This window comes from Sus scrofa, chromosome 5 (assembly GCF_054392235.1).
Source record: "Sus scrofa isolate SSC_HxYL_T2T_F1_AM1 chromosome 5, Sscrofa_HxYL_maternal_Yorkshire_Landrace_v2.0, whole genome shotgun sequence".
Taxonomy (NCBI): domain Eukaryota; kingdom Metazoa; phylum Chordata; class Mammalia; order Artiodactyla; family Suidae; genus Sus; species Sus scrofa.
Genome location: NC_139387.1, coordinates 81582748 through 81607606, shown reverse-complemented (window position 1 = coordinate 81607606; position 24859 = coordinate 81582748). Strand labels below are relative to the sequence as shown.

The window sequence follows — 24859 nt, the reverse complement described above, 5'->3', positions numbered from 1 at the left end:
AACTTTACTATTTGATTAGTGTCTACATACATTTGAATAAAGATGTTATGTTGGTTACATTTGCTAATTTTAAGTCTAGAATCTGGTATAAAGGACTAATAAAAAGATCTACTGAAAGTAGATTCTTTCCTGTGTATACATTAAGAAAATTAAATTTATGTAATTTTTGAATAATGGTGTTTGGTATCTGTTTACATTTTTTTTTTTTTTAGTGCACAGCCACGTGTGGACAGGGGTACCAGATGCGTGCTGTGAAATGTGTCAATGAGCTACTTAGTGCAGTCTTAGATGACAGACTGTGCCATGGAGCTAGTCGCCCAGGTGACAGGCAGGTAAAGGATTATAATAAAAAATTTTTTCTTTTTTTTTTTTTGGTCTTTCTGTCTTTTCTAGGGCCGCAACCACTGCATATGGAGGTTCCCAGGCTAGGGGTCTAATTGGAGCTGTAGCCACCAGCCTACACCAGAGCCACTGCGACACTAGATCTGAGCCACATCGGTGACCTACACCACAGCTCACGGCAATGCCAGATCCTCAACCCACTGAATGAGGCCAGGGATCGAATCTGCAACCTCATGGTTCCTAGTCAGATTCGTTAACCACTGAGCCATGACGGGAACTCCTAAAAAATTTTTGATAAAGGAATGTTATTGATGTGTTACAAATGATTTACATATGTGTTTTTTCCACTTATCTATATGCCTTAAAAATGTATGTGGCAGTTCCCCTTGTGGCACAGTGAAAATAAATCTGACTAGTATCCATGAGGATGAAGGTTCGATCCTTGGCCTCACTCAGTGGATCAGGGATCCAGCATTGCTGTGAGCTGTGGTGTAGGTAGCAGACACAGCTCAGATCTAGCATTGCTGTGGCTGTGGCGTAGGCTGGCAGCTGTAGCTCTGATTGGACTCCTAGCTTGGGAACTTCCAAATGCCGCGAGTGCAGCCCTAAAAAAAAAATGTGTGTGGACATCAGAGAGGTGATTGTTCTTGGTTTTGTCAGCTTTATTGATGAATTGTTTTACTCTGCCATTGGATCACTCATTTATCTTACACTTCCATCTGTTGAACTGCGGAAGGATGATGTGTATTACTTTGAATATCATGAACTTTTAAAGTGTGTCATGTTGCTTAAGGTAGTATTCCATGTTCACTCAGAATGTTTCAGCTTAGTGGTATTTTAAAAGGACTGTTATTCTTTTCTTTTTCAGCCATCACACAGAATCATCCAAACTTTAGTCTTCAGAGTTATACCATCCACTTCTAGCCCCTGAAAGTACTTTGTGCTTTTGAAAAATAAAAACCTTTATGTTGCTTATTTGTAACTTAGTATGCAGTTGTTCTGGAATTATATACATATATGGAAGAAGAAGTGAAGAATAAGATTTAGTACAAATCAGAATGGTTAATTCATTGATGTTTTATGAGATCCATTTTTCTTTTGAACAGGACTGTATAGTTACACCTTGCTCAGTTATCCCTAAAGTTGGGGCCACTTCACTGCCAGCTGTTCCCATGGGAAAGATAGCACAATGGCGATATGGTTCTTGGACCCCAGTAAGTGCATTTCTTTAAGAGGTAGAGTGTTTCTGTTATCGAGGCTTTCAGACATCCACACAGTGTTTGCTATGGATTTGCCAAATTAACGTATACATTTGTTTTCAGGTATTTTGATGGTGTGGAAAAAGCATAATGTTTAGAATTAGATAATTTAATGTTCTGCCTTTCAACAGCGCTGTGTCTCTGGGCAAGAAATTTAAGTTTTCTAGGCCTATTTTCTCATCTACCAAGTGGGGATTAAAAATATTTATGTCACAGGTTGTTACAAGAAGGGAATGTGATATTAGGCTTTTTATCTGCCTCTATTTCAAGTTCTACATATTCATGTTGTTTTTCTCAACCAAAAGCTTTGATCCATTTGGGGTATATACTTGCTTTAGTCATATGAAAAACGTATTTTTAAGTTTTCATATATTCTCTGAATATTTTAATTGTGAAGCCCTCTCTATTACCTAGATCTTTCAAAGTTATTTTAAATGATATCTTAAGATTCCTTTTTTGGGGGGTGAGGGGCGCCCCAGTGGCGTATGGAGATTCCCAAGCCTAGGGGTCCAATCAGAGCTACAGCTGCCGGCCTACACCACAGCCACAGCAACGCGGGATCCGAGCCACATCTGCGACCTATACTACAGCTCATGGCAATGCCAGATCCTTAATCCACCAAGAGAGGCCAGGGATCGAACCTGAAATCTCATGGTTCCTAGTCAGATTTGTTTCCACTGCGCCATGACAGGAACTCCAAGATTCTCTTTTATAAAGGGAAATTGAGTGTTGTGTTTCCTTGTCACAAATACCTGATTTGTAAAATTTATTTTTTAAACTCATGGGAATGTTCACTGCCCTGTCTTTGACTCAGGAATGATGCCAGGTGATAGTACTTATAATATAAGTCTTTTTAAGAGTGTGATGTTTAGAAATTTGAGCAACAGCCCAAATATAAGGGAGGTGGGAGTGTACTGTGTAACCCCTTTGTATTATCTGACTTTTTTAGTGCTCCGTGTCTTGTGGAAGGGGCAGTCAAGCCCGCTATGTAAGCTGTCGTGATGCTCATGATGAAATAGCCGATGAATCCTATTGTGCCCATATACCCCGACCTGCTGACATATCTCTCTGTTTTAGCCCTTGTGGAGAATGGCAAACTGGGAATTGGTCACCGGTAAGTATTTTTATGTGAAAAAAAAGTGATGTGAGAAATTTAAATACAGTGTTTGCTATTTAAGACCATGTGGTTTATTATGTTATAAATGTCGGCTGCATTTATGATCAGTGTTCAGCTTCCTGTGGCCATGGAAAAACAACCCGACAAGTTTTATGCATCAACTATCATCAGCCAATTAATGAGAATTACTGTGACCCTGAAGTGCGCCCTTTGATAGAGCAAGAATGTAACCTGGCAGCCTGCCCACCCACGTACGACCACTTTCCGAGTTCCTCTGAGCAGCCAAGCCATTTTCGAGGCAGGAATTTTCCATTAACTCACAAACCAGAAGATAATCAAAATCAGGGGTTCCATCCATCCATCAGAGGAAACCAGTGGAGGACAGGACCGTGGGGATCAGTAAGCCCTCTTTATTGAGTAATATTAATTCTATCATTTTGTTTTGTTATATTGCCTTTTAATAGATAGGTATGTAATGACATCAAATGCTTTTAGGGCTAAATTTTTCTGGAGATCAATAGTTTAAATCTTAAAAGGATTAAGCAAGTTTTGAGGCAGATTATAAATCCCTGGAGTTCTTATTGAATTATATACACTAATGTGATATTATGACTACAGAGGAATGCACTTGAAAACAATCTTAGAGGTTGTTACAGTGAAAATAAAAGAAAATCTTTTAAGAGTTAAGACTACACATCTATGTGAAGAAATAATATCAAACCCAGAAATTACTGAGACTAGCAGTACAGTAAACTGATGTAAAATCATGATTACCACAAAAAGTACAATTGCTGGCCATACTTTACATGAGATTAATGATACAGAATAAAGAAAAACAATGTTAAGTAATTTAACATTAACTTTTGTGAGACCTGAAAGCTTTAATTCCTTTTTACTTAAAGCTTTGGATAAGGGTGAATTTCCTTTGTAAGCTTTAAAACATCACCTTTTTATCAAACAAGTGCTAATGAAACCCCTAGAAAACTCAAGTTTTGGGGGACATATTTTTTTTTTGTCTTTTCTGGGGCCGCACCTGCGGCATATGGAGGTTCCCAGGCTAGGGGTCTAATCGGAGTTGTAGCCGCCGGCCTACGCCACAGCCACAGCAATGCAGGATCCAAGCTGCGTCTGCAACCTACACTGCAGCTCACAGCGACGCCAGATCCTTAACTCACTGAGCGAGGCCAGTAATCAAACCTGCAGCCTCATGGTTCCTAGCTGGATTCGTTAACCACTGAGCCACAACGGGAACTCCAGGGGACAGATTTTCTTGATTCAAATTATGATTCGAGTGAAGGGGGAATGGTTAACGGGAGAGTTTAAATTTGCGTCAAAGTGCTGTTTCGTTTTGTTCACAATATAATTTTGTGGTATGGAATCTGCAGTTTGTGTGTTTCTGTGTTCTCCCCTTTTCAGTGCTCCAGCAGTTGTGCAGCAGGTGTCCAGCGCAGAGTTGTGGTCTGCCAGGATGAAAATGGACAAAGTGCCAGTTACTGCGATGCAGCCTCCAGACCCCCGGAGTTGAAGCACTGTGATTTGGGACCTTGCCCACGATGGAGCTACGGAAGCTGGGGAGAAGTAAGTCTAATATTTCCTAAACTTGTGGAAATCATGGCATCTCAGAAGACCAAAAGTTAAGTATGTCATGCTGTTAGACAATCTCACTTCACTCTACCATAAGGAAAGACTTTTCTTTTTAATTGAGTCAGTAAAACCATGTTTTTTGATAGATATTGTGTCATGGTATAAATCACTCATTCATATGTATACTTTAGATCTTTAACAGAATCCAGTGTGCTAAGCAATAGGTCTGTGACCTATTAATACCGCTCTAAAATTAGCCTGTTATTGTTTTAATTTCTTAGAAAATTAGATTCATATAAAGATAAAAATTACAGTTATATATAGGCATGTTTATATCCTATTACTGAACTATTCATTTCGTATATCTTTTAAATGGATAGCTGTCAATTTTTAAGTACTTTTTCATGTCCTAGCATTCTTTTAAGCACTGGAAATATGAAGATAATTTTTAAAAATTTTAATAGTTGTAATGAATACTAATTCCACCTGTTCTATGGATGAGGAAGAAGAAGGACCTACACTGGCTTTGGATGGATAAAACAAACCACCAATTTAGTCTTTTTGTGTGTGTGTCTTTTTAGGGCCACCCTTTCAGTATATGGAAGTTCCCAGGCTAAGGGTCTAATCGGAGCTACAGCTGCCGGTCTACACCACAGCCACAGTAACACCAGATCTGAGCTGTGTCTTTGACCTATACCACAGCTCACAGCAATGCTGGATCCTTAACCCACTGAGCGAGGTCAGGGATCGAACCCACAACTACATGGTTCCTAGTCAGATTCGTTTCCGCTGCGCCACGACGGGAACTCCCAAACCACCAATTTAATTAGTCAAATATTTTTGCTTAATGATTTTTAGTGTGTTTTCTCTCCATTGGGAATCTGGAAATCATGGGTAAAGTGTACATGTCTGGACCAGGTGCTAATAAATATCAAATGCATTTTAAAAATGTACTTTTGGAGTTCCCGTCATGGCGCAGTGGTTAACGAATCCCGCTAGGAACCATGAAGTTGAGGACTTTGGTCCTTGTGATGTTGATATTGCCCTTTTAAAATATGGCCGTTAGCGGAGTTCCCGTCGTGGCTCAGTGGTTAACGAATCTGACTAGGAACCATGAGGTTGCGGGTTCGATCCCTGGCCTTGCTCAGTGGGTTGAGGATCCAGCGTTGCCCTGAGCTGTGGTGTAGATCGCAGATGCGGCTCGGATCCCGCGTTGCTGTGGCTCTGGCGTAGGCCAGCATCTACAGCTCCGATTGGACCCCTAGCCTGAGAACCTCCATATGCTGCGGGGGCAGCCCAAGAAATAGCAAAAAGACAAAAAAAAAAAAAATGTACTTTTACCTTCCAAAATGAAAGCAACTTTTTCATTTCTGGGTTAAATATCATTGTAAAAATTCAAATAATAATAAAATTGTGAAAATATAAGAACTTTTAACATTTGGATACATTTCCTGCCAGATTTTATTCTGTGTGGGTTCCAGAAATAGGTTCATATGCTGCTTTGCCATCTACTGTTTTCATGTAATAAATACTATCTTTCTATATTTACAAATTTAGATCTCCCTTATTAGCTTTCATGGCTACATAGTCACCTTTTGATAGGATACCATACATTATGTAGTTAATACCTATGACAGTACTAATTCTTAAATTTTTATCTTTTTAAAGAAATTATAGCACTAGAACTTTGATTACTTTTTATCCAGAAAGAAATGGTAAGAACTATGAAGAAAGAGTAAACATTAAACTCTACTGATTATATATTCAGTATTGAATAAGACAATATAATGTTCTCTTTGGAGCCACCCAGTTTTGACTTTTCTTCTTATTTTTAGTGTACGCAAACATGTGGAGGAGGAATAAAATCGAGATTTGTAATATGTCAGTTTCCCAATGGCCAGATATCACGAGAGCAAAACTGTGACCTCGTAAACAAGCCACCCAGTGTGGTGCAGTGTCATATGCATGCGTGCCCTGATGATGTGTCATGGCATCGGGGACCATGGAAATCGGTACGATAGTATTCTTATTTTTATCTTTCTGTTTTGTTTTCTTTTACTCTGTCCTTTTTAATTCAGTTTCTTCTTCTCTTTATAAATTGGCTTGCACACACTTTATCTTCTGATTTTTTTTTTTAAAACAGACTCTTGGCCATCTTGGCTTGTATTATTAAATTTAATAGTTTGGAAAAAGAACCCATTCAATTTCAAGTACTGTAATATATACATGTATGTATAATAGTTTTATACATTATAAATGTATTTATTTTTTTATAAATGAATTCTGAACCATAGCACTATTCCAGTGGAAGTATTTTTCTCCAGGACATCTTTGGCTTGCCCGCAAAAATAATCAGAAGTGTTTTACTATTTACATTTATATATAATATTAACATTGTGCTTGTAACAATGGCAAGTTAAGGCTGTGTCTTGTATGAGTGTATAACTGTATGTGGCTTTTGTCTGTCAATGTCCAGTAACTGATCTAAAAACAAATAACATTCTTGTTTTTATCATTGTTAAACTGAGTATTTTATTTGAAAATGTGAAACTATGTGAAAAAAAGAAATTTACTTACACAAAGTAAATTAATTGTTTACAGTTTGCTACATACATCATGGAAAAGTATGATTTATGTAGTAACTTATAGTACTCATTTTTCCACTGTGTGGAATTATGTTTTGGGATGTTTTAATTTTTTTGAGCCATAGATAAAAATTCATAAATATTCATAAAAATTCATGAATTCCTCTAGTACTTTTTTCAAATACCCAGGTTTTGAAGAGTAACTAATATATAAATATATTGAAATCAGCATTTTGGTCACTTTTGATAGAAAAACCAATTATATATTTCTTTCAAGTGAAAAACTGGAGTATATATTTATAATTCAATTTATAAAGTTAAACAATTCTTTATTTGGGAAATAATTATAACTCTGGTTTTCTAACTAACCCTGATGTGCACACTTGTTTTACTTTGCTCAACTCAAAGCTTTACAATGAAATATAGCCCTGTTACAACTCATGCTATTTGAAGAACAGGTCAACTATTTCAGGCTGAAGTTCATCTTTATAGTCAGTGTGACTGATACAAAACTGATACAACAGAACATTTTAACTTTACAGGAGGATCTTAAAGTTAAATTGCTGCTTTAGTGAGCCATCACTTTGGGGGAACTATCAAAAATCATATTTTGCCATGGAAAGTGTTCACATTTTTACTTAATAAAATGTTCCCTGACCATCTGCTATATCCTAGATGCTGTGTTACGGAGATAATAAAGACATATTTCTTACCCCAATGGAGTTTACAGTCTAGTTGGAGAGACATGAAGTACTGTTTGAGCTTACTCTAAAGATTTTTTTGGTTAATCATTTTAGACTGGAAATTCACTTCTCTTTACTGTATTTGTTAGATTTTCTTTCATTTTTTAATTTTTTGTCTTTTTAGGGCTGCACCCACGGCATATGGAGATTCCCAGGCTACAGGTCAAATTGGAACTGTAGCTGCCATCCTACGCCACAGCCACAGCAACGCTAGACCTGAGCTGCATCTGCAACCTACACCACAGCTCATGGCAACGCCAGACCCTTAACCCAATGAGTGAGACCAGTGATCAAACCTGCGTCCTCATGGATGCTAGTCAGATCCATTTCCACTGAGTCACGATGGGAACTCCTATTTTCTTTCATTTTATTAATTTGATTTGCAAGCTTAGTCCTTAATAAGACTTAATCCATAGATTGCCTTCTTGGAGTTTTGCCTCAGTTAGGATAGCAGATGCCTAACCATCAGTGAGAGATTGAATTGTAATGGCATTTGTTTCTGAGCACAACAGTTTTATTTTCTGGGCTCATTCCTGACTTTGTTATTTCGCAAAGCATTAAACATTGACTTGTGTCTCCTGCTTTGTGCTAGGTATTGATGTTCCTAAAATTAAGTGCTTTTGAGTCAGATTTTCTATTTCAAGGGTCAGCAAACTGTAAAATCTGGCCCATTGCCTATCTTTGTAAGTTCTGTGGAACACAGTCATGCACAGTTTAAATGTATTATCTATGGCTGCTTTTGCACTACAAAGCAGAGTTGAGTAGTTGCAATAGAGACTGGTCCTCAAGGCTTGAAATATTTACTGTTTGGTCCTTTCTGGGGAAAGCTTATAGACTCCTGTTCGATTTAATAAACATCATAACACTTTTAAAATTTAACATTAAAAAGTACTTAAAATTAAAGCATATTAGAATTGCAGATACTCATTTGGGATCAGTTTTAGATGTTTTTGATCCTTCGTTTAGTATTTTAAAATATTTAAATGTTTATCGGTCTTTTCTACGTCTTCATTATGGTATTCACACATTTTTTTCCCCAGCTTTATTAGGATACATCGTGTCATATAATATTGTGCAAGTCTAAGGTGTACAGTGTCACACAATGTTTATTGTATTGGAATGTATCTAATACTATATTCCAATATATTTGTGTCATGCTATTTTTTCTTGGTATGTAAATGATGTCATAAGTGAAAAACCTGAATGTTCATTAAGATCTATGCATGGGTAACTTCTTCAACCTCACAATAAGGAATGCCCAAGAAAACAGTAACCACAAATTACAAAATAGTAAGATGGACATATGCAATTCTTCATTGTTTAATATATATGTATTCAACAAATGAGTTCATTCATTAATTCAGTCTTTGCACTAGTAAAGAACTGTAATCGTTTTTTGATAAACTGAAGATAAAAATTTAAAAATCGCAATAGATGTATATATCAGAATTTTTATAAACTTTATTTATTTACTTTTTATAGGTATAAAGTAAATATATACATTAGAGTGCCTGGATTTCTTATTATATGAAGAATTTTATTCCTTAAATTAGCCTTTTATATTAAAAGGGCTTAACTGATCTGAAGTTTTGTTGTTAAAACCAGATGTAACCTTTTACCTCTTTCAGTGTTGCTACATATTAGCCAAACTTCAAAATACCTCTTATTAACATATCAGGTTAATATTCTTTCATGGATAACTTTAATTTCATCACATTTTCTTTACTAGGTTAGAAGGCAAAATATTTGTGTGTATGTGTATATACATACATGTATGAATGACATGAAATCTTAAACACTTTTCATTTTAAGGCAAAATTAAAATACAAAGTACTGAATCTTTTAATGTAACTAGGAAAAAAGTTGTAAATACACATTTAAATTTTCTCCATGTTGGAAATCTTCCGTTGTAATAATTTATAAACATGATTAAAGAGAGGAATAAATAAATCTTAACCTATGTCTGTTAATTTAATAACTGCATTTTTGTGATTAGTCAATGTGAAATGATTGTATTTTAACCCTTGTTTATTAATGATGTGTCGTGATTTTGTGTTTTGCCTAATTCACATGTATGTTGTATTTTTACTCCTGGATCAATATCTAAAATGTTAAGCCACTGAACATATCCTGTATTGTAAGGAATTCCTCTTTTCTTTTAATGGTGTTTTTCTTAAATAACAAATTATTAATTTTTCTTATTAAACATTTAATTGTTGAATAGTATATGTTTTCATAATTTTCCTGAGTATATGAGTATATATAAGCTACTGCTATTTTTCAGCTAATCCTATTAGAAACTGACATTGGTATATAAAAATAAGATTTGCTGTTTAGCTATCAATTTTTAAATATTATAAATTTAATGTTCTTTTCATATAGTTGAAATAGTGAATAAAATTTTATTATGTAAATAAACTTATCTGGTAAGTTAACAATAGATGTGCTCATACCAAAGTAATCTTTAAAAGGTGAGTGAAAGTTTTAATTTTTTTTATATAGTAAGGAATTCTACATGTCATATAAACTATGCCAGCAAATACTCCTTAAATAAGCTTATGTTGATTTATATTTCACCATAAAACTCATTTAAGTGATTCCTTTTCCTAGATTTCCTATGTAAAATGAATTTATGTTTGATAAGAAAATAATGTGCATTCTTAGGTTAATGATGATCCAACAGAAGTAAAGAGAATTTTTTTTCCATTAAAGATTTTTTCCTCTAAGAATGAGAAAATTGTTTTTTTAAAAAGTGAAAGCTTGATACTTGAATCCTCTTGATTCTAGTCCTTTTCCCCAAAGTGTTTCTTTTTAGAATAATATCCTCCTGTACATCGTGTTAAAAAATATATATCTACATAGTACTAAATTTCTGATATGATATAATAGAATGTGACAAATAGAAGCACTTTCAGAAATGAGCATGGGATAGCCACACACCTAGTAAATCTGCAGTTTGTCCATTTAACAATTGTTAAGAGTTAAACAATTGTTAACAGTTTTGTGTAATGAAAGAACACTGAGTGTCTGAACAGAGGGCTTGGGTGGCCTCTTAACCTGTAGCTCCCACTCAAGGTGGAATGCACTGGGGGGGAAACTTTTTACTGGCTCCACTGCTCCTGGCCTGGCAACAGCCAGGGGAACAAGGTAACGTGTGGGAAAACAGTTTCAAGAAACTGTCAGGTCTTTGTAAAGTGGAATGTTCAGTAAAACCATTTATAGTAATTGAGTGTTTTCTTAAATTTGGAAAAGACCCACATAAGCATAGTAATCTGGAAATCTCCTTTATTTCTAATGTACCATAGAAAGCATTAACTATTAGTAAGTATTGAAATAACGATTCCACCTATAGTGCCATATCATTCTATGATCCATTCATTGACTTCCCCCCAAATTATGAGTATCCTGCACATGTTAGGCATTGTGTTGGTCACTAGAGGTAAATTAGGTACAGTTCCTGTGTATAGAGAGTTTGCAGTTTGGTGATGCATGTACTAAGTAAACAGGTGAATAGAAGCAGAATGGGATTCCTATCTCATTTCAGTAACAACTTTTGTGATCTATAATACTGAGGGCTCAGTAGATTTATAATTATCCAAGAATTATTAATAAAGATTGTAATTGACAACATCATAATCCTTCCAGGATATCCTTCTAGAAAGCCTAAATGAGTAGGATGTATTCCATTATAACCTGGCAAGAGATGAGTGGTGTCCTAAATCCCTATGCTAGAATAGTTTCTGCGAAATCACAGCGTCTTTATTCTTTGTGTGCATGGATATCATGAGTCATCAAAAGGGAGAATGTGGACTGGTTGATAGTTTGCCCTAGATAGGATGATTTAAAAATAATTTTCAAGGGAGTTCCCGTCGTGGCGCAGTGGTTAACGAATCCGACTGGGAACCATGAGGTTGTGGGTTCAGTCCCTGCCCTTGCTCAGTGGGTTGACGATCCGGCGTTGCTGTGAGCTGTGGTGTAGGTTGCAGACGCGGCTCGGATCCCGCGTTGCTGTGGCTCTGGCGTAGGCCAGTGGCTACAGCTCTGCTCTCATAATATTTGTAAAATAATCATAAGATTGTAAAAGAAGAGACTTGTAAATGTGGTAAGTTGAGTGAAGGTAAAATGTAGAGTCTACAGTAACTCTAAAAAAACCTCCATATCAAATAGTGATATGCCATATTTTCCTTTATGTTTGCCTTTTTTTAATGGATGGTTATATTTCTATGATAATTCAATTTTTCTAGGCATAATGCTTCAGAATCTTTAAGGATCATTTGAAACAGATTTTTAGACGTTTTTAAGAGCAAGGTCTCAATATCTGTGTTTTGTATGGAACTGTGTAAATAAGATATACGGGATTGCTAGTATTAGTGCATTTAGGGAATTCCCACTGTGGCACAGGGGGTTAAGGATTCAGCATTGTTGCAGCTGTGACATAGGTTGTGGCTACAGCTCGAGTTCAGTCCCTGGCCTAGGAATTTCCATATGCCATGGGTGCAGCAAATATATATATATATGTGTGTGCATTTAGATACCCTAATTTTTGTTACAATTTTCTGTCCACTCTAAGTAGACCGAGAATCATATTTTAGTTCCTATTAATTACAACAGAGTCAAACATCAATATTTTAAAGGGTATATTTAACATTTTCTAGACGATTTCTATTTTTGTAATCATATGTACATGTCTCAGTAAAATATTTTCAGCATGTATGTACCCTTGTATATTACTAGATATGTATATATTACAAACACAAACTAATATATAAATGTGATTTATATAACATGCACAAGCATGAATTTAAAAGTATAAGGTGGAGTTCCCATTCTGGCTCAGGGGGTTAAGAACCCGACTAGTATCCATGAGGTTGTGGGTTCGATCCCTGGCATCACTCAGTGGGCTAAGGATTGGCACTGCTGCAAGCTGTGGCATAAGTCACAGAAGGGCCTTGGATCTGGTTGGCTGTGGCTATGGTGGAGGCTGGCAGCTGCAGCTCTGATTTGACCCCCAGCCTTGGAACTTCCATATGCCACAGGTGTGGCCCTAAAAAAAAAGAAAAAAAGTATAAGATGAATACTTAATATTAAATGCATTTTTTATTTTATAGATTATAAAAGTTTTCTCTCACTGAACTATTTTTACAATCATCTCATTTAAAAAAAAAAAGTGGTAAAATATTTCACTAGATTGAAAATCTGGGTTCAACACTGTTAGAGCAGTTCAAAAGTCTGGTTTATTCCAGGACTTCCCTTGTGGCCAATAGCATAATTACAACATAGCAATGTCACTGCTATGGCTCTGGTTTGATCCCTGACCCTGGAACTTTCACATGCTGTGAGTGCAGACAGAAAAAAAAAAAAAAAAAAAAAAAAAGAAAAAAGAAAAGAAAAAAAAAAGAAAATCTGATTTACTCTAATAGTGATAGTGATTTCTGTAGCTTAAAAAAATAACTGTGCAAAAATGCATACCTCCATAAAGCAAAGTTTTTCTTTAGGTATTCCTGTTATAAACTGCTAATTGATTTTAAACCCAATCTATCAGTTGTTCAAAAAAATTTTATTGAAATTTGACATATTTCCATTTTCCATCCTGTCATTCACTTCTTGAAAGGTCCTGGAAGGAGTTATGTCTTCATTTTTTTTTCCTTTTATTTTTATTTATTTATTTATTTTTCCCCATAGTGGCCCATAAACTTACAGCCTGAATTCCTAATTTCAGGCAATGTAACAGAGTGCCCTGATGATACTGCTCTGTCATATGTGAAGCCACATCTAGTCCTGGGATCTCTCAGAGAGATAGCTCAAGATCATGCAGAAGAAGAAGTCAAAATTGGTCTGTAAGAAAGTAAATCTTTGAATAGAGTTACAGTTTCTTTTTTTTTAATTTTTTATTACTCAAATGAATTTATCACATCTGTAGTTGTATAATGATCATAACAACCCAACTTCACAGGATTTCCATCCCATAACCCAAGCACATCCCCCCACCCCCCAAACTGTCTCCTCCAGAGACCATAAGTTTTTCAATGTCTGTGAGTCAGCATCTGTTCTGCAAAGAAGTTCAATCTGTCCTTTTTTCAGATTCCACATGTCAGTGAAAGCATTTGATGTTGGTGTCTCACTGTATGGCTGACTTCACTTAGCATGATAATTTCTAGGTCCATCCATGTTGCTAAAAATGCCGGTATTTCATTCCTTTTAATGGCTGAGTAATATTCCATTGTGTATATGTACCGCATCTTCTTGATCCACTCCTGCCGATGGACATTTGGGTTGTTTCTGTCTTCATGTTTAACAGTGTTAAAACTCAGTGAAACTTTGAATGATTGGAAGCAATTTAAACATATTAGAAATTTTTGCTTTAGAGTTTTAAAAATATTCTTTGATGAATTTTTATAGTTGGCATATTGATTATGGTAACAAAGTCCCATAACACTAGAGACACTCAAACATTTCAGAATGTTCTCTCCTTAGGAGAAGTATTTTCCACAAGTAGTTGCTTTCTTGTCCACTCTTCAATGTCCCCTTTATCTTACAAGAGAAATTATGAATCTATTTAAGTATCAGGTATCCCATTTTTATCATTATTATAGGGAAAAATCAGCATGTTTGGAACAAGTCTCTTTTTGCGCTAGAAATTAGTCATTTATTTCATTAGCCCACTTGATAGGTTCCACACAATCAGCAAAAAGCTTAAAACTTAAAAAGCCAGCAGTGGCAGGGTGTCACGGTGCCCATCACAGAGTGTTATGAGTTTCCACTTGTACTATAATCCATTCATCTTCCTGAGGGGGCGTGTGTGTGAAGTGTGCCAGGTACCTGGAAAGTGGGTTGCAAGTCATGATCTTCCTGTCAGGATACCTAATGTATTATCTGCATTATGTATCGGCTTTACCTATAACCCCATAAATTCAGTTTCTTATTGTAGATAAAAACCAATATGAATGGAGACCATTAAAAAATGTTTTGGGTACTCCATTGAATCATTTTACCTCTGAGATATACTTGAGGCTTAAAAATTCAGTAATGTCTCCAAAACTTCCTACATTATACAATAAAGATTGGAATTGTGTCATTGGTTTTCAGACAACATCATCTGCTTCCTGGTTGTACTCCCTATCCCCAAGATTGTACTTAAACTCACCAGAGTGCCTAAATCTAATAGAATTTATGTAGGAAGGTGTTCTATCAATGTCCTGTTTTCATGCGACCTTTGTACTAAAACGCTGGTTCCGTGTGATACCCACATGCATCATATGGTATTCATGTATTTGTGAGGAGTTGAGTGAAATATTATAAAGATGTTGGTAGATCACATAACAAATATCTCTGTGCCAGTTGTAAGTGAGCTCTGAAGAGATCCTCTAGGATACCTCAGAGCTATTTTCAATCTCCCTGTACTCTTGACATTTTGCAGTTTTGACTTGGGGAACCTCAGAGAGTTTGGAAGTAACTGTGAAGGGAATGGTGGCCGCTGAGCTTCAAAAAAATCCTCATCAATCCATTCAAGATTATTAAGAGCCCATCTATAAAAGGCACTGGTCTAAGAGAGCAAAAGGTGAATAAGAATGAAATACTGGACTCAAAAGACTCACAGTCTAGGGATAATCAAACATACGCATAAATAACTATAACAAGGCAGAAAGGGATATCATGGAAAGTCAGAAAATATGCATCCATTTGGAGAAATGTTAGGCTTTATGAAGAAGGCATGACCGTTGTTAAATGGATAGAATTTGAGTGGGAAAAGAGGTACAAGGTAGAAAACCATCCTTAGCAAAACCTGAGGCAAGAAAGAGTAGTTTAATTTGAGTAGTATAGTTGGATTTGTGAGAGACAAGGGGTAGGAATAAAATTAGAAATATAAGTTGGGCTATATCAAGGAGGACAAAGTAGTATCATACTTAAGAGAGTTTAAAAATTACAAAGTTTTATAATTTTTATAAAAATTCTATAACCTTATAAAAAACCATTGAATTTCTTGGAGTGGTATCAGAGCAATGTTTTAGGAAGATTAATATCATAAAGCATAAACACATTGAAACTACAAGATACTGGAGATAAGAAGTTCCAGAAGGGGCTTTTCTAAAAGTTTAGGTGATTTGGAGTTCCCACTGTGGCTCAGCAGGTTAAGAACCTGACATAGTGTCTATGAGAATGTGGGTTCAATCCCTGGCCTCGCTTGGTGGATTAAGGATCCAGTGTTGCTACAAGCTGCGGTGTTAAGTTGCAGACGTGGCTCAGAGGAGCCGTTGCTGTGGCTGTGGCATAGACAGGCAGCTGCAGCTCTGATTAGACCCCCAGCCAGGAAAATTCCATATGCCTCAGGTGCAAATGTAAAAAGAAAGAAAGTTTAGAATGATTATTAGGGATCATGCAGTTATTTGTCAGATATTTCCAGATTATTCACCACACTCAAATTGTGGAATAGAAGATGCCAGTAGAGGAGAGATGGGACTATTTTTGGTCATATAGTGAGATGGCCTTTGCAAATGCAAGAAAAAGATGTATAAGAGAACATCATGCCAGGTATTCATTGTCAAGAAAATAAAGCTGAGAAAATCCATGGTGGATAATTTTGAGATGAATTAAGTTTGGGTTTGGAGAGAATAAAAAGTTTGGGTAATGAGTCAAGAATCTGAGAGTACTAGGATTACAAACCACAGACTGAGGGGTCTATGTGATGGTGCATGACTTGGTGTATTGGCTTTATGTGATAGAATATAATCTTGACTTTACCAAAGGAAAGGTAAATTTTCATTTACCCAAAAGATTTTTAAAGCAATATCATTATTCTTTTATTTACTTTTTCTTTTTTTGTTAAAGTACAGTTGATTTACAATGTTTCTTCAATTTCTGCTGTATAGCAAAGTGAGCCGATCACACCCAGTTCCTTGTACTGTAAAGTAGGAGCCCATTGCCCATCCATTCCAAATGTTACCGTTTGTAGCCACCAACCCCAAACTCCCCACCCATCCCACTCCCCTCTCCCCCGCCCTAGCAACCATAAGTCTGCTCTCCATGTCCATGATCTGCTTCAGTTTTGTAGGTAGGATCATCTGTGCCATATTTTAGATTATATGTGAGTGATATCATATGGTATTTGTCTTTCTCTTTCTTACTTCACTTAGTATGAGAATCTATAATTCCATCCATGTTATTTTGTTCTTTTTTATGGCTGAGTAGTATTCAATTGTGTATATGTACAGCATCTTCTTAATCCTAACATCTGTCGATGGACAATTAGGTTGTTTCCATGTCTTGGCCATTGTAAATAGCACTGAAATGAACAACGGGGTGCATGTATCTTTTTCAATGAAAATTTGGTCTGGGTATATGCCCAGGAATGGGATTGCTGGATCATATGGTAGTTCTGTATTTTGTTTTCTGTTGTACCTCCGTACTGTTTTCCATAGCGGTTTTACCAATTTACATTCCCACCAACAGTGTAGGAGGATTCCCTTTTCTCCACACCTTCTCCAGTGTTTGTTATTTATTTCATTTTTTTATTTTTTGTCTTTTTAGGGCTGCATCCATGATATATGGAGGTTCCCAGGTTGGGGTTGAATTGGAGCTGGAACCCCTGGCCTACACCACAGTCATAGCAATGCCAGATCTGAGCCGTATCTGCAAACTACACCACAGCTCATGGCAACGCCGGATCCTTAACCCACTGAGCAAGGCCAGGGATCAAACCTGCATCCTCGTGGATACTAGCTGGGTTCATTTCCACTGAGCCATAACGGGAAATCCCAGTGTCTGCTATTTGTTAACTTGTTAATGATGGCCATTCTAACCAGTGTGAGGTGGTACCTATTGTAGTTTTGATTTGCATTTCTCTAATAATTAGTGATGTTGAACGTTTTTTCATGTGCTTGTTGGCCATCCCTGTGTCTTTTTGGAGAAATGTCTATTTAGATCTTCTGCCTATTTTTCGATTGGGTTGTTTGGTTTTTTGTTGTTGAGTTGTATGAATTGTTTATATCATTATTCTTAAGTCAACTGAAACTTTATTTTTGTTTGTTTTGGGCGGGGGGGGGCAGTGCCTGTGGCATGTGGAAGTTCCCAGGCCAGGGATCAAACCCGTGCCACAACAGTGACCCAAACCACTGTAATGACAATGCTGGATCCTTAACCTGCTGTGCCACAAGAAAACTCAACTGAAACTTTAAATATTAGGTCTATCCTAGATTAAGAGTTGTGATATTAGAATGCCTAGGTTTGGGTTAAAACTGCTATTATTTAACTGAGTGAACTTTGGAAAGTTACCTAACATTTCTAAGATTTTGTTTCTTAGAATAAAAATAGTGCCTACCTAAAGAGGATATTTTTAGTATTAATGGAACAGTAGACAAAGTGGTTGACATAGAGCCCATTTCTTACAGACTTAGTATATTTTGCTTTTGATTATCACTTATACAATAATAAGTACTAATTCTCTTTCCTCAAAAAGCTAAAAATCCAAATGCAGCAGATAAGTATGATAACATTTTAAACAATCTGAAACAAGATCTACTGAAGCAGGAATATTCTAGTATAAGAAAGAAATCCATTTGGACCAATGTTTGGTTTTTAACTTTAAGTAAACCTTTAGGAAATGGAAACCTTTAGGAAATTTAGGAAATTCAGCAACATTTGCAATCATAATGGTGCAATTCAATGAATTTTAGTGAACACACTTGGGTAGAAAGCACTCAGACCAAGAACAGCACCCCAAAAATGTCTCCACATGCCCCCTTACAATTCCTATCCTCCCAAAGAAAGGATACCCCTAGTCTGAAGTTAAATATCACATATGTTTACCTGCCTTTGAACTTTATATAAACAGAACTTAGAGAATGTATCTGTGAGAGTTACAATATTACATTATGAGATTCATGTTGCATGTAATTGTATTTTCTCATTGCATACCAGTATTGCATGACTAAGTTAATGAATTTATATGAATATTTATTCTCCACTTGACGACCAATTGGAATTTTGTTATTAATTTGGAATTTGCAGATAATACTGTTACGAACATCTCCCACCAGTGTTCTTTTGGTGAATGTGTACAGAACAGCTATTGGGTAGGTAAATAGGAGTTGAGTCTTCATTTATGCGTATGTTCATATTTAATGGCAGTTTTCTAAAGGGATGTATAAGAGTTCCAATTGCTCCACATCCTTGTTATCCCTGGATACTATCAGACTTTTAAATACGTAATCTTCATGGATTTCTATTAAGTTACTCATTTAGTCGATATTTACATAGTAGTTACTTGTGCTAACGAGTTACATAGCACTAGGTGTGGAGGATAAAAATATGAATGGATCAGGACATATAAGATATTACACATTACAACTCGTTAAAAAACAAAAACAAAAAAAAAATACATTCAAAGAGATGTCTATAATAATTTTTGAGACAAATATTTCTTTTAATGGGGTATTTAGTAATGGCAGAGACTACCACTCTAACCTAGTCCCAAAATGTAAATAAAAACATAATTGAAAATACCGTAGCAAGCAGTCAAATTTATGGGGATGCGAACTCTGGTGTAGTTATTAAAATTGTCCAAAAATGGCTTGCCCACAGTAGAAAAATTTCTATTTCTAGCCTGTAATTTTTTTCAGGGTATAAACATACAAAAGGTTGTTTTTTTTTCCTTATAGTAGATTCTACCCCTTAAAACTAGCCCAAATATAATAATATTCAATAGTTAGAACCAGAAAGCATTTTGTGTGATTCATGTTTAATCACAAGGGAGATTATTAAGTAAAGTGTGAAAATTAAAATATGCATATTATACCATATAAATGGTAATGTGCACTCTGTGAAAATATATTCTTTTTAGCAGAAGGAAAGAATAAAAGGAAATTTTTACTGCCATACTAATTTAAAAAAATGACTCCATCTGAGGGAAACTTTTTTACGGTTTATTTGTGGACCTTGGGAGCATTTTCATATCTAGGAATAGGGAAGATTATCAGGCCTGGCTCTTCCCACCTCAGAGAATACTTCTTCAGAGACCAGGCTCAAAGGAACAAGCTTAACTATAGGAGCTCATTTGGGCACCAGTCTCTAAGTTAGCATTTCATTACTAATATTGGGAAGATCTTTTTTTAATTAATTAATTTTTTTATTGGAGTGCAGTTTATTTACCATGTTGTGCCAGTTTCTGCTGTACAGCAAAGTGACCCAATCATACATAGGTATAGCTGGTTAGGTAGATAATAGATAGATAGATAAATAGATGGATATACACATTCTTTTTCTCATATTATTTTCCATCATGTTTTATACTAAGAGATTGGATATAGCTCCCTGTGCATCACTTATCCATTCTAAATGTAATAGTTTGCTTCTACTGACTCCAAACTACCCATCCATCCCACTCCCTCCCCCCGCCCCCTTGGCAACTACAAATCTGTTCTCTATGTCCCTGAGTCTGTTTCTATTTTGTAGATAGGTTCATTTGTGCCCTATTTTAGATTCCACATATAAATGAAATCATATGGTATTTGTCCTTCTCTTTCTCACTTATTTCACGTAGTATGGGAATCTCTAGTTGCATCCGTGTTGCTGCAAATGGCATTATCTTGTTCTTTTTTATAGCTAAGTAATATTGCATTGTGTGTATATACCACATCTTCTTAGTCCATTCCTCTGTCGGACATTTAGGTTGTTTCCATGTCATGGCTATTGTGAATAGTGCTGCAACGAATATGAGTACATGTATCTTTTTGAATTACAGTTTTGTCTGGATATATGTCCAGGAGTGGGATTGCTGAATCATATGTAGTTCCGTATTAGGTTTTCTGAGGAACTTCCATACTGTTTTCCATAGTGGTTGTACGAATTTACATTCCCACCAACAGTGCGGGAAGGTTCCTTTTCTCCACACCCTCTTTAGCATTTGTTATTTGTTGACTTGTTAATGATGGCCATTCTGAGTGCTCCGAGGTCTTACCTCATAGTAGTTTTGATTTGCATTTCTCTAATAATTAGTGATGTTGAGCATTTTTTTTATGTGCCTATTGGCCATCCCTATGTCTTCTTTGGAGAAATGTCTATTTAGATCTTCTGCCTATTTTTCAATTTTTTTTTTTTTTTTTTGGTGGGTCGTTTGTTTTTTTGTTGTTGAGTTGTATGAGTTGTTTGTATATTTTGGAGATCTACATTACATGAAGCTTTCCCTTCTGTGTAATTTTTGTAGAACTAAAGTTCATCCGCCATACCTCATTCAGATAAAACAGACTGCATGTTTAAATGATCTTTGTTGTATGTATTTGCATATATATTTTTTCTACCTAGCATTTATTCGTTTATTCAGTAAGTATTTATAGATGTGGTTTCTGCTCTTATTAAGTTTAGAATACCCATGTATTCTTTTTTTTTTTTTTTTTTTTGTCTTTTTTTGTCTTTTCTAGGGCTGCACTCATGGCATATGGAGGTTCCCAGGCTAGGGGTCTAAGCAGAGCTGTAGCCACCGGCCTACGCCAGAGCCACGGCAATGCAGAATCCAAGCCGGGTCTGCAACCTATACCACAGCTCATGGCAATGCCGGATCACGAACCCACTGAGCGAGGCCAGGGATCAAACCCGAAACCTCATGGTTCCTAGTCGGATTCGTTAACCACTGAGCCACAACGGGAACTCCCCATTTATTCTTTATTTCAGCATCTTTAATCTGTGGGCATATTTTGGTAGAAAGTCTAGTTATTTTGTTGATATATAATTTATAAGTGAAAATCATCCTAATATCCAAATTTCTATTGTGTTAACAAGGATAGGGTATTTACTTAGATGTGGTTACAAAGGCCATTTAGGATTATGGTTTATATTGATGAGAGATTTGGAAACGTTTTTGTTTTTTATGAAATTAAACACTGTCTTCAAGTTTTTATGTCTGTGTCACTCTCAAAGTATGAGGTTTTTATTTTTATTTTGCCTTTTTTTTTTTTTTTAAATCTTTTTAGGGCCATACCCATGGCATATGGAGGTTCCCAGGCTAGGGGTCGAATTGGAGCTGTAGCGGCCAGCCTATGCCACAGTCACAGCAATGCAGGATCCAAGCCACTTCTGTGATCTATACCACAGCTCATAGCAACGCTGGATCCTTAACCCAGTGAGCTAGGCCAGGGATCGAACCCGCCTCCTCATGGATGCTAATTGGGTTTCTTAACCACCAAGCAGCAACAGGAACTCCCCCCGCCTTTTTTTTTTTTTTTTTTTTTTTTTGGAGGAGGGGAGTGCTGCACCTGTGGCATATGGAAATTCCCAGGCTAGGGGTCCAATTGGAGCTGCAGTCACTGGCCTATACCACAGTGGCAGCAACTCGGGATCCAAGCTTTGTCTGCGACCTACATCACAACTCATGGCAACACCAGATCCTCAATTCACTGAGCAAGGCCAGGGATTGAACCTGCATCCTCGTGGATACTAATCAGATTCGTTTCCTCTGTGCCACAATGGGAACTCCTCAATTATAGTTTTGAATATAGTCTTACTAATGTAACAAATATACATTTTTTAAAAAAGAAATTGTGCTAAAATGCTGATAAAGAAAAAAAGCTATTGGAGTTCTGTTGTATCTCAGAGGGGTAAGAGCCCAAAATAGTCTTGAGGAAGATGTAAGTTTGACCCCTGGCCTTGCTCACTGGATTAAGGATCCAGTGTTGCCAAAAGCTGCAGCATAGGTTACAGATGTGGCTCAGATCTCATGTAGCCTTGGCTATGATGTAGGTTGCAGCTGCAGCTCTCATTTGACCCCTAGCCAGGGAACTTCTATATGCTGCAGGTGTAGCTGTAAAAACAAGAAAGACAAAGGAAGGAAGGAAGGAAGGAAGGAAGGAAGGAAGGAAGGAAGGGAGCGAGGGAGAGAGAGAAAGAGAGAAAGAAAGAAAGAAAGAAAGAAAGAAAGAAAGAAAGAAAGAAAGAAAGAAAGAAAGAAAGAAAGAAAGAAAGAATCTATCTCCTGTTAAAGTCTTTCCTACCCCAAGAGTAATCTTTAAATCCTTTTATCTATGCCTTCTGATCTTTACTTCTTTATTTCCAAATAATAGGCTTACTATGCTATTTCTCAATGAATTAAAAAAAATGCCTATTGACTTCCTTTTATAAAGGCTGACAATTTAACTCTTATATGAACTGCTAATTCTACAATTCTATCTGCCAAATAAATCTTGATTTAATCAATAGTTAGTGTTCCTTATGTCCATATGAAACCTCATAGTGGACTTTGATACACTGCTCCTTTCTTGCACAGCTCTTTGATTTCCCTGTATTTAGTAATTGCCTCATCTAAAATTTTGCTTAGTTTCCTTTTTATGTTCCATTTTTTTCCCAGTCAAATCCTTTAATAGGTATATAAAATCTTTATGAATTTTTCTAAGTGTTCAGCTATTTTCTCTTTCCTAGACTCCTCCTAGAGCCCCCAAACCCCCCAATCTTCCTGAGAGATCTGGCCAGGACGAACTTAACGTCTGTACTATTCTCTCATCCTATGAAGTCTTTTCACTCATCTTCGATTTTGATGACTTTTTTCTTACATCACATATATTTCTTTTTTAAATTTACTCTCATACTAAAACACTTTGCTTGTATCTTCTGGAAAGACGAAAAATGGGATATATATATTTTTTCTATTTGTGCAGTCTGAAAGCATCTTCAGTCAATCCTCACATTTCATTGGAAATTTGGCTAGTTATAGAATTCTAGCTTGGAAATAATTTCTCTCAGAAGTTTTAAGGCATTATGTTATCCTCTGGCATTCTACGAAGTCTAGTGATTCTGAATCCTGATTCATTGTATGTCCCTTTGTCTCCATTCCTATGCCACTGAAGCTTTGGTATCTTTGTCCCTGTCGTTTTGATATTGCATGATAAAGTGACTTAGCGTGTGTGTGTGTGTGTGTGTGTGTGTGTGTGTGTGTGTTTACAATTTAGAATGCCTAAGTTTGTTAGACATTCTATAGGCCCTTTCAGTAAGGAGGCTTGTGTTCACAAAATAAATTTTATTATTTCTTTGATATATTCTATGCATTATTTTCCTCGTTCTTTCTTAAGCATTCTGGTCAAATATTAGAATTCTGGAATTGATCCTCAAAATCTCTCATTTTAAAGATCTCACTGTGGTGCAGTGCGTTAAGGATCCAGTGTTGCCACAGTTGTGGCATAAGTCACAGCCGAGGCTCAGATTTGATCCTTGGCCTGGGAGCTTCTTTATACCATGGGTGTGGTCAAAAAAAAAAATCTCTTGTTTTTATTCTCTAATTTTCTATCTCTGTCATTTGGTTTTACTTGATGAGAAACTTTGTCAATATCTAAACTATCTCTTAAATTATTTTATTATATATTTAACTACCCAAAGGGTTTTTTTTGCATTTAATTGTTTTGGGGTCATAGTATGCTGTTCTTGGTTTATCCATGTAAAATATCTAGTCTCTTATATTAATTACAATTTTTTGAGATAAGATTCTTTTCTGATTGTCTCTGCACCCTTTGGACCCTTTCTTTAGGTCAAGGTTGGGAATGGTTTCCTGATTTTCCTGCTGATTTTTTTTTTTTTTTCAAAAATTGGTGATTGTCTATAGATCATCCTTATTTAAGAGGCACTAGAGAATTGAGAAGATGAAAATACATTTGGATAGAGTTTAGTGACTGATGATTTTTCCTGTAAGTCAACATTTTAATGTCTTTCCTCTTGGAGACACGGTTTCTCCAAGAAGGACCGTCTAACACCCTACCTGTGAGCAAGAGGACCATGGGCAATGGGAGTCAGGGTCAGGAGTCCAATGCGAAGAATTCCCTTGTTCTTCCTCCAGCATCTCCAACTCCAGGGCTCCTGCAGTTTAATTTCTCCAAAGAGTAAACCCCTAATCTTGCCAAAGAGGAGTGGAGGAGTCACAGCACCCCTTGTTGTATCCAGGTGCTGAGTCTCTTAGCAGTTCTTCAAGTATAAGGCTCTCTTGGTTTGCATTGTTCTTCTCCTTTCATCTTCTTTGCATCTTCCAAATCTATTTGATTTACTTCGACTCCACGTGTTGAAAAAAATTGAGGGGGGAGGGGCAATGAATCTATATGGTGGTTCCACCACTGTTAACTGAAACTGGTTAATGTTTTTGGCCATGTGTCTTTTCACTTGCTGTTCTACTTTCTCTTTCTTACCTCCACTCTGAAGGTAACCTGATGTCTGACGCATTTTTCAGCATCTAGGGAAACAATCTTTTAACCGGGGAAACAGACA

The 24859-nt window shown here is 36.3% G+C and overlaps 1 protein-coding gene across 14 annotated transcripts in view; it reads left to right on the top strand.

The window, feature by feature from the left end:
* The window catches only part of ADAMTS20 (ADAM metallopeptidase with thrombospondin type 1 motif 20), a 210223-nt gene that overhangs the window by 126638 nt on the left and 58726 nt on the right, over nucleotides 1-24859 (top strand). For 12 of the 14 annotated variants that reach the window (XM_085024338.1, XM_085024337.1, XM_085024341.1 and 9 more), the window contains 6 exon segments: nucleotides 213-332; nucleotides 1449-1556; nucleotides 2551-2715; nucleotides 2827-3117; nucleotides 4135-4296; nucleotides 6138-6314. In XM_085024338.1, coding sequence (XP_084880464.1) covers nucleotides 213-332; nucleotides 1449-1556; nucleotides 2551-2715; nucleotides 2827-3117; nucleotides 4135-4296; nucleotides 6138-6314 — 1023 coding nt within the window. 14 annotated transcript variants of the gene reach the window in all.